Source organism: Lucilia sericata, unplaced genomic scaffold, assembly GCF_015586225.1.
Source record: "Lucilia sericata isolate MDLA Ls3-8-SP2 unplaced genomic scaffold, ASM1558622v1 Contig000266F_arrow, whole genome shotgun sequence".
NCBI classification, from domain to species: Eukaryota; Metazoa; Arthropoda; class Insecta; order Diptera; family Calliphoridae; genus Lucilia; species Lucilia sericata.
The window spans coordinates 221472-232500 of NW_023994291.1; the positions used below are offsets into that span (position 1 = coordinate 221472).

The window sequence follows — 11029 nt, forward strand, 5'->3', positions numbered from 1 at the left end:
AATCTGTGATCACTCATATTTCCCACTAAAAATCGATTTTTATATGGGAAAACTAAAATCGGCTGTAGTTTGTTAAATAACGCTCCAATCAAGAAAATAGTGAAAATCTGTGATCACTCATATTTCCCACTAAAAATCGATTTTTATATAAGAAAACTAAAATCGGCTGTAGTTTCTTAAATAATGCTCCAATCAAGAAAATAGTGAAAATCTGTGATCACTCATATTTCCCACTAAAAATCGATTTTTATATGGGAAAACTAAAATCGTCTGTAGTTTCTTTAATAACACTCCAATCAGAAAATAGTGAAAATCTGTGATCACTCATATTCCCCACTAAAAATCGATTTTTATATACGATCGATTTTTATATAGGAAAACTAAAATCGGCTGTAGTTTCTTAAATAACGCTCTAATCAAGAAAATAGTGAAAATCTGTGATCACTCATATTTCCCACTAAAAATCGATCTTTATATAAGAAAACTAAAATCGGCTGTAGTTTCTTAAATAACGCTCCAATCAAGAAAATAGTGAAAATCTGTGATCACTCATATTTCCCACTAAAAATCGATTTTTATATGGGAAAACTAAAATCGGCTGTAGTTTCTTTAATATAGCTCTAATCAAGAAAATAGTGAAAATCTGTGATCACTCATATTTCCCACTAAAAATCGATTTTTATATAGGAAAACTAAAATCGGCTGTAGTTTGTTAAATAACGCTCCAATCAAGAAAATATTGAAAATCTGTGATCACTCATATTTCCCACTAAAAATCGATTTTTATATAAGAAAACTAAAATCGGCTGTAGTTTCTTAAATATCGCTCCAATCAAGAAAATAGTGAAAATCTGTGATCACTCATATTCCCCACTAAAAATCGATTTTTATATGGGAAAACTAAAATCGGCTGTAGTTTCTTAAATATCGCTCCAATCAAGAAAATAGTGAAAATCTGTGATCACTCATATTTCCCACTAAAAATCGATTTTTATACGGGAAAACTAAAATCGGCTGTAGTTTCTTTAATAAGGCTCCAATCAAGAAAATAGTGAAAATCTGTGATCACTCATATTTCCCACTAAAAATCGATTTTTATATAGGAAAACTAAAATCGGCTGTAGTTTCTTTAATAAGGCTCCAATCAAGAAAATAGTGAAAATCTGTGATCACTCATATTTCCCACTAAAAATCGATTTTTATATGAGAAAACTAAAATCGGCTGTAGTTTCTTTAATAAGGCCCCAATCAAGAAAATAGTGAAAATCTGTGATCACTCATATTTCCCACTAAAAAATCGATTTTTATATGGGAAAACTAAAATCGGCTGTAGTTTCTTAAATAACGCTCCAATCAAGAAAATAGTGAAAATCTGTGATCACTCATATTTCCCACTAAAAATCGATTTTTATATAAGAAAACTAAAATCGGCTGTAGTTTCGTAAATATGGCTCCAATCAAGGAAATATTGAAAATCTGTGATTACTCATATTTCCCACTAAAAATCGATTTTTATATAGGAAAACTAAAATCGGCTGTAGTTTCTTTAATAAGGCTCCAATCAAGGAAATAGTGAAAATCTGTGATCACTCATATTTCCCACTAAAAATCGATTTTTATATAAGAAAACTAAAATCGGCTGTAGTTTCTTAAATATGGCTCCAATCAAGAAAATATTGAAAATCTGTGATTACTCATATTTCCCACTAAAAATCGATTTTTATGTAGGAAAACTAAAATCCGCTGTAGTTTCTTTAATAAGGCTCCAATCAAGGAAATAGTGAAAATCTGCGATCACTCATATTTCCCACTAAAAATCGACTTTTATATGACAAAACTAAAATCGGCTGTAGTTTCTTAAATATCGCTCCAATCAAGAAAATAGTGAAAATCTGCGATCACTCATACTTCCCACTAAAAATCGATTTTTATATGGGAAAACTAAAATCGGCTGTAGTTTCTTAAATATCGCTCTAATCAAGAAAATAGTGAAAATCTGTGATCACTCATATTTCCCACTAAAAATCGATTTTTATATGGGAAAACTAAAATCGGCTGTAGTTTCTTAAATATCGCTCCAATCAAGAAAATAGTGAAAATCTGTGATCACTCATATTTCCCACTAAAAATCGATTTTTATATGACAAAACTAAAATCGGCTGTAGTTTCTTAAATATCGCTCCAATCAAGAAAATAGTGAAAATCTGTGATCACTCATATTTCCCACTAAAAATCGATTTTTATATGACAAAACTAAAATCGGCTGTAGTTTCTTTAATATCGCTCTAATCAAGAAAATAGTGAAAATCTGTGATCACTCATATTTCCCACTAAAAATCGATTTTTATATGACAAAACTAAAATCGGCTGTAATTTCTTAAATATGGCTCTAATCAAGAAAATAGTGAAAATCTGTGATCACTCATATTTCCCACTAAAAATCGATTTTTATATAAGAAAACTAAAATCGGCTGTAGTTTCTTAAATAACGCTCTACTCAAGAAAATAGTGAAAATCTGTGATCACTCATATTTTCCACTAAAAATCGATTTCTATATGGGAAAACTAAAATCGGCTGTAGTTTCTTTAATAAGGCTCCAATCAAGAAAATAGTGAAAATCTGTGATCACTCATATTTCCCACTAAAAATCGATTTTTATATGGGAAAACTAAAATCGGCTGTAGTTTCTTAAATATGGCTCTAATCAAGAAAATAGTGAAAATCTGTGATCACTCATATTTTCCACTAAAAATCGATTTTTATATGGGAAAACTAAAATCGGCTGTAGTTTCTTTAATAAGGCCTCAATCAAGAAAATAGTGAAAATCTGTGATCACTCATATTTTCCACTAAAAATCGATTTTTATATGGGAAAACTAAAATCGGCTGTAGTTTCTTAATTATGGCTCTAATCAAGAAAATAGTGAAAATCTGTGATCACTCATATTTTCCACTAAAAATCGATTTTTATATGGGAAAACTAAAATCGGCTGTAGTTTCTTAAATATGGCTCTAATCAAGAAAATAGTGAAAATCTGTGATCACTCATATTTCCCACTAAAAATTGATTTTTATATGGGAAAAACTAAAATCGGCTGTAGTTTTCTTAAATAAGGCTCCAATCAAGAAAATAGTGAAAATCTGTGATCACTCATATTTCCCACTAAAAATCGATTTTTATATGGGAAAACTAAAAGCGGCTGTAGTTTCTTTAATATAGCTCTAATCAAGAAAATAGTGATAATCTGTGATCACTCATATTTCCCACAAAAAATCGATTTTTATATGGGAAAACTAAAATCGGCTGTAGTTTCTTTAATAAGGCTCCAATCAAGAAAATAATGATAATCTGTGATCACTCATATTTTCTACTAAAAATCGATTTTTATATGGGAAAACTAAAATCGGCTGTAGTTTCTTTAATATAGCTCTAATCAAGAAAATAGTGAAAATCTGTGATCACTCATATTTCCCACTAAAAATCGATTTTATATGGGAAAACTAAAATCGGCAGTAGTTTCTTTAAAAAGGCTCTAATCAAGAAAATAGTGAAAATCTGTGATCAGTCATATTTCCCACTAAAAATCGATTTTTATATGGGAAAACTAAAATCGGCTGTAGTTTCTTTAATATAGCTCTAATCAAGAAAATAGTGATAATCTGTGATCACTCATATTTCCCACAAAAAATCGATTTTTATATGGGAAAACTAAAATCGGCTGTAGTTTCTTAATAAGGCTCCAATCAAGAAAATAATGATAATCTGTGATCACTCATATTTTCTACTAAAAATCGATTTTTATATGGGAAAACTAAAATCGGCTGTAGTTTCTTTAATATAGCTCTAATCAAGAAAATAGTGAAAATCTGTGATCACTCATATTTTCCCACTAAAAATCGATTTTTATATGGGAAAACTAAAATCGGCAGTAGTTTCTTTAAAAAGGCTCTAATCAAGAAAAATAGTGAAAATCTGTGATCACTCATATTTCCACTAAAAATCGATTTTATATAGGAAAACTAAAATCGGCTGTAGTTTCTTAAATATGGCTCCAATCAAGAAAATAGTGAAAATCTGTGATCACTTATATTTCCCACTAAAAATCGATTTTTATATGGGAAAACTAAAATCGGCTGTAGTTTCGTAAATAACGCTCTAATCAAGAAAATAGTGAAAATCTGTGATCACTCATATTTCCCACTAAAAATCGATTTTTATATAGGAAAACTAAAATCGGAAAGAGCGAAAATCTGTGATCACTCATATTTCCCACTAAAAATCGATTTTATATGGGAAAACTTAAATCGTCTGTAGTTTCTTAAATAACGCTCTAATCAAGAAAATAGTGAAAATCTGTGATCACTCATATTTCCCACTAAAATCGATTTTTATATAAGAAAACTAAAATCGGCTGTAGTTTCTTAAATAACGCTCCAATCAAGAAAATAGTGAAAATCTGTGTTCACTCATATTTCCCACTAAAAATCGATTTTTATATGGGAAAACTTAAATCTGCTGTAGTTTCTTAAATATGGCTCCAATCAAGAAAATAGTGAAAATCTGTGATCACTCATATTTCCCACTGAAAATCGATTTTTATATGGGAAAACTAAAATCGGCTGTAGTTTCTTAAATAACGCTCCAATCCAGAAAATAGTGAAAATCTGTGATCACTCATATTTCCCACTAAAAATCGATTTTTATAGAGGAAAACTAAAATCAGCTGTAGTTTCTTTAATATCGTTCTAATCAAGAAAATAATGAAAATCTGTGATCACTCATATTTCCTACTAAAAATCGATTTTTATCTAGGAAAACTAAATCGGCTGTAGTTTCTTAAATATGGCTCTAAGCAAGAAAATACTGATAACCTGTGATCACTCATATTTCCCACTAAAAATCGATTTTTATATAGGAAAACTAAAATCAGCTGTAGTTTCTTTAATATCGTTCTAATCAAGAACTGTGATCACTCATATTTCCCACTAAAAAATCGATTTTTATATGGGAAAACTTAAATCGGCTGTAGTTTCTTAAATATGGCTCTTATCAAGAAAATACTGATAACCTGTGATCACTCATATTTCCCACTAAAAACGATTTTTATATGGGAAAACTAAAATCGGCTGTAGTTTCTTTAATATTGTTCTAATCAAGAAAATAGTGAAAATCTGTGATCACTCATATTTCCCCCTAAAAATCGATTTTTATATAGGAAAACTAAAATCGGCTGTAGTTTCTTAAATATGGCCCCAACCGAGAAAATAGTGAAAATCTGTGATCACTCATATTTCCCACTAAAAATCGATTTTTATATGGGAAAACTTAAATCGACTGTAGTTTCTTACATATGGCTCTAATCAAGAAAATAGTGAAAATCTGTGATCACTCATATTTCCCACTAAAAATCGATTTTTATATAAGAAAACTAAAATCGGCTGTAGTTTCTTTTATAAGGCTTTAATCAAGAAAATAGTAAAAATCTGTTATCACTCATATTTTAATGAAAAAACCTTAACTTGAATATCTAATTCAAATTTAACGGTTGAATTTATTTATACGCACTAAACCCAAAAAATTACTCACCACTAGCCAGTGTTGAAATTGTGGTGTAAATAAAATGGTACTTTTTGTGTTGTTTTAAATTCTCTCTTTGTGGATTTATATTAATAACTGTGGTCACAAGTCGAACATGAAGCATTTATCAAACAACTTTGTTAAAGAATAGGGGGCGATTTCACTTAAATTAACTTAGACCATTATCCTTTTTTAAATGTTAGAAAATATGTAGGTACCTATTATGTTCCAAACTTTTGAAATAATGTAATAACTATGTAGGGTGCAATAAATGACTAAAGCAGTTTTAAAATGGCGGTTGTTAGCTTTCAAACTGCAGGGAATTTAAATATTTGCAATAAACATTAAGATTTTTTTTTAATAAATACATACATACATACATATGTTTGTGTGTGTGTATGTTAATAAATTTATTATTTCAATCACGATTTATTAGCGTATTTTTGACAACAACTAAATCAATAAAATAGTAACCAAAATAGAACAAATTGACAGACAAATAAGTTAAAACAAACAAACATGAAGAAAAAAGACAAAATCACTTAAAACAACAAAGAAACAAGAAACTTAAATAAAACCTAAAAAGGCAGATGTTAAGAGAATTCGCAAATGTTAACAATAATTTCGAAACAGGTTTGAAAATCAACAAAAGGGAACAAGGGAAAAGAGGGAATATGTATAAACACAAACAATTGATATTTATTAATAAAGGTCTTCGAAGGCAACAGGTCGAATAGCAGTGGTGGAAACTATGCAACAACATTTTATACACGTCTCTTACGGTTCAATGACTTTTATCATCGATCATCGCACAAACTTAAAGTTTAAAATAAAATTCACAAAATTTAACTTTAGTTTGAGATTTAATTTCAGGTTTTTTATTACTTTCTTTTCATTTGAATTTCAAATTATTTTCTCAGTTCTAAACGAACTATTTAGAAAAAAACTAAAAAACAATGGGAAGACCCTCTTAATAATTAATGAGAATTAAATGCAACAATGTGTTTTTTACCCTAGTTATAAACTGGTTTTCTTTTTTTGTATCTTCTTTTTTTTCAATTAATTCTATAATATATAATTTCATTTATTATTATTATTATTATTAAAACAGATCTTAATTTTTGCAAATATTCTTAAACATGAAAACTTAAATAATAAACATCTGCTGTTTGTTAAAAGCTGCTAATTACTCTCTCACAGAATCTATTCAGTAGCATCAGCCTTAGCTACCGAAAATGGTTCGGGCACTGGCAAAGAACCACTGTTGGCAATAACAACATCCTTAGTGGGACGATCACGGCCATCAGTGCTAACCTTTTCGATTTTACGTACAACATCCATGCCAGACAATACCTTGCCGAAGACAACATGACGACCATCCAACCAGGAAGTGGGTTTGGTGGTAATGAAGAATTGTGAACCGTTAGTATCTTTGCCAGCATTGGCCATGGACAACCAACCAGCACCATAATGCTTAAGCTTGAAGTTCTCATCTTCGAAACGTTCACCGTAGATGGAACGGCCACCAGTGCCATCACCACGTGTGAAATCACCACCTTGAATCATGAAATCCTTAATGACGCGATGGAATTTGCTGCCTACATAACTGTAAATTTTAAAGAATATAAGGCGCATATTAAAATAACTTATTTATTTAATCGAAATTTATTAGTTAATAGATATACAAAGGAGATTTTTATTATTCTTGCTTTATTGATTTGAAAAACAAATTTGCAATTGAGTTGAATGCACTTGCAAATCATGCATTTGTATGTAAATGTTTAAAAGTTGTAAAGAAGTGTTTTTTTGTTTATTCATTTACTTCCATATGTACATAAATGAATGACTATACTTTTTCTATGTTCATTATAATTACTGGGCACAATTCCAGCATTCCCTTTTTATATTTATTTTAGCAATAAGTTTTTATGCGTTTAAATATTTCGCCGCCGCTGCTATTGTGTTTTTGTTTAATTACAATTGCAACTACGTAAGCATTTTAGAGACATTTTCTTTGTAATACACTCTCTCATTAGTAATTTAACCCATAGTTATGAAACGAAACTCATTTGATCTGTCAAATTGAATTGCAGATATCTCATAAGACTTGCATAGTAATTAAGGGCTCAATTTAGTTCCAGTTCAGTTTCTAGTTTAGTTCTAGTTTAGTTCTAGTTGAGTTCTAGTTCAGTTCTAGTTCAGTTCTAGTTAAGGGGCTCAATTTAGTCTAGTTCAGTGGTAGTTTAGTTCTAGTTGAGTTCTAGTTCAGTTCAAGTTCAGTTCTAGTTCATTCTAGTTCAGTTCTAGTTCAGTTCTAGTTCAGTACTAGTTCAGTTCTAGTCAGTTTCTTAGTTCAGTTCATAGTTCAGTTCTAGTGCAGTTCTATTTCAGTTCTAGTTCAGTTCTAGTTCGAGTTCTGAGTTCAGTTCTAGTTCAGTTCTAGTTTCAGTTCTAGTTCAGTCCTAGTTCAGTTCTAGTCAGTTCTAGTTCAGTTCTAGTTCAGTTCTAGTTCAGTTCTAGTTCAGTTCTAGTTCAGTTCTAGTTCAGTTCTAGTTCAGTTCTAGTTCAGTTCTAGTTCAGTTCTAGTTCAGTTCTTAGTTCAGTTTCTAGTTCAGTTCTAGTTCAGTTCTAGTTCAGTTCTAGTTCAGTTCTAGTTCAGTTCTAGTTCAGTTCTAGTTCAGTTCTAGTTCAGTTCTAGTTCAGTTCTAGTTCAGTTCTAGTTCAGTTCTAGTTCAGTTCTAGTTCTAGTTCAGTTCTAGTTCAGTTCTAGTTCAGTTCTAGTTCAGTTCTAGTTCAGTTCTAGTTCAGTTCTAGTTCAGTTCTAGTTCAGTTCTAGTTCAGTTCTAGTTCAGTTCTAGTTCAGTTCTAGTTCAGTTCTAGTTCAGTTCTAGTTCAGTTCTAGTTCAGTTCTAGTTCAGTTCTAGTTCAGTTCTAGTTCAGTTCTAGTTCAGTTCTAGTTCAGTTCTAGTTCAGTTCTAGTTCAGTTCTAGTTCAGTTCTAGTTCAGTTCTAGTTCAGTTCTAGTTCAGTTCTAGTTCAGTTCTAGTTCAGTTCTAGTTCAGTTCTAGTTCAGTTCTAGTTCAGTTCTAGTTCAGTTCTAGTTCAGTTCTAGTTCAGTTCTAGTTCAGTTCTAGTTCAGTTCTAGTTCAGTTCTAGTTCAGTTCTAGTTTTGTTCTAGTTCAGTTCTAGTTCAGTTCTAGTTCAGTTCTAGTTCAGTTCTAGTTCAGTTCTAGTTCAGTTCTAGTTCAGTTCTAGTTCAGTTCTAGTTCAGTTCTAGTTCAGTTCTAGTTCAGTTCTAGTTCAGTTCTAGTTCAGTTCTAGTTCAGATCTAGTTCAGTTCTATTTCAGTTCTAGTTCATTTCTGGTACAGTTCTAGTTCAGTTCTAGTTCAGTTCTATTTCAGTTCTGGTACAGTTCTAGTTCAGTTCTAGTTCAGTTCTAGTTCAGTTCTAGTTCAGTTCTAGTTCAGTTCTAGTTCAGTTCTAGTTCAGTTCTAGTTCAGTTCTAGTTCAGTTCTAGTTCAGTTCTAGTTCAGTTCTAGTTCAGTTCTAGTTCAGTTCTAGTTCAGTTCTAGTTCAGTTCTAGTTCAGTTCTAGTTCAGTTCTAGTTCAGTTCTAGTTCAGTTCTAGTTCAGTTCTAGTTCAGTTCTAGTTCAGTTCTAGTTCAGTTCTAGTTCAGTTCTAGTTCAGTTCTAGTTCAGGTTCTAGTTCAGTTCTAGTTCAGTTCTAGTTCAGTTCTAGTTCAGTTCTAGTTCAGTTCTAGTTCAGTTCTAGTTCAGTTCTAGTTCAGTTCTAGTCAGTCTAGTTCAGTTCTAGTTCAGTTCTAGTTCAGTTCTAGTTAGTTCTAGTTCAGTTCTAGTTCAGTTCTAGTTCAGTTCTAGTTTCAGTTCTAGTTCAGTTCTAGTTCAGTTCTAGTTCAGTTCTAGTTCAGTTCTAGTTCAGTTCTAGTTCAGTTCTAGTTCAGTTCTAGTTCAGTTCTAGTCTTCTAGTTCAGTTCTAGTTCAGTTCTAGTTCAGTTCTAGTTCAGTTCTAGTTCAGTTCTAGTTCAGTTCTAGTTTCAGTTCTAGTTCAGTTCTAGTTCAGTTCTAGTTCAGTTCTAGTTCAGTTCTAGTGTCAGTTCTAGTTCAGTTCTAGTTCAGTTCTAGTTCAGTTCTAGTTCAGTTCTAGTTCAGTTCTAGTTCAGTTCTAGTTCAGTTCTAGTTCAGTTCTAGTTCAGTTCTAGTTCAGTTCTAGTTCAGTTCTAGTTCAGTTCTAGTTCAGTTCTAGTTCAGTTCTAGTTCAGTTCTAGTTCAGTTCTAGTTCAGTTCTAGTTCAGTTCTAGTTCAGTTCTAGTTCAGTTCTAGTTCAGTTCTAGTTCAGTTCTAGTTCAGTTCTAGTTCAGTTCTAGTTCAGTTCTAGTTCAGTTCTAGTTCAGTTCTAGTTCAGTTCTAGTTCAGTTCTAGTTCAGTTCTAGTTCAGTTCTAGTTCACTTCTAGTTCAGTTCTAGTTCAGTTCTAGTTCAGTTCTAGTTCAGTTCTAGTTCAGTTCTAGTTCAGTTCTAGTTCAATTCTAGTTCAGTTCTAGTTCAGTTCTAGTTCAGTTCTAGTTCAGTTCTAGTTCAGTTCTAGTTCAATTCTAGTTCAGTTCTAGTTCAGTTCTAGTTCAGTTCTAGTTCAGTTCTAGTTCAGTTCTAGTTCAGTTCTAGTTCAGTTCTAGTTCAGTTCTAGTTCAGTTCTAGTTCAGTTCTAGTTCAGTTCTAGTTCAGTTCTAGTTCAGTTCTAGTTCAGTTCTAGTTCAGTTCTAGTTCAGTTCTAGTTCAGTTCTAGTTCAATTCTAGTTCAGTTCTAGTTCAATTCTAGTTCAGTTCTAGTTCAGTTCTAGTTCAGTTCTAGTTCAATTCTAGTTCAGTTCTAGTTCAGTTCTAGTTCAGTTCTAGTTCAGTTCTAGTTCAGTTCTAGTTCAGTTCTAGTTCAGTTCTAGTTCAGTTCTAGTTCAGTTCTAGTTCAGTTCTAGTTCAGTTCTAGTTCAGTTCTAGTTCAGTTCTAGTTCAGTTCTAGTTCAGTTCTAGTTCAGTTCTAGTTCAGTTCTAGTTCAGTTCTAGTTCAGTTCTAGTTCAGTTCTAGTTCAGTTCTAGTTCAGTTCTAGTTCAGTTCTAGTTCAGTTCTAGTTCAGTTCTAGTTCAGTTCTAGTTCAGTTCTAGTTCTAGTTCAGTTCTAGTTCTAGTTCAGTTCTATTTGAATTCTACTTTAGTTCCAATTCAGTTCTAGCTTAGTTCAAGTTTAGTTCTTTATTATTTGCTCAAACTTCTTTTATTTCAATTTGAAATGTACTTATTTTTTATTATTATTAATTAAATAAACAGGAAATCATAAATGAGTTTCTGTTGTAATTAGAGAAACAATGATATCTTTTATCAAACATATTACATTATTTGTTTTTTTATTAAAAAACAAATTTGAGTTCTAAATTTCAA

The 11029-nt window shown here is 31.2% G+C and overlaps 1 protein-coding gene across 1 annotated transcript in view; it reads right to left on the reverse strand.

Moving 5' to 3' along the window:
- Positions 1-6423: 6423 nt before the first annotated feature.
- The window catches only part of LOC119602975 (peptidyl-prolyl cis-trans isomerase 5), a 6390-nt gene continuing 1784 nt past the window's right edge, over positions 6424-11029 (reverse strand). The window contains exon 3 of the mRNA XM_037954817.1: positions 6424-7185. Coding sequence (XP_037810745.1) covers positions 6783-7185 — 403 coding nt within the window. The 3' untranslated portion in view covers positions 6424-6782. The remainder of the gene's footprint in view (positions 7186-11029) is intronic.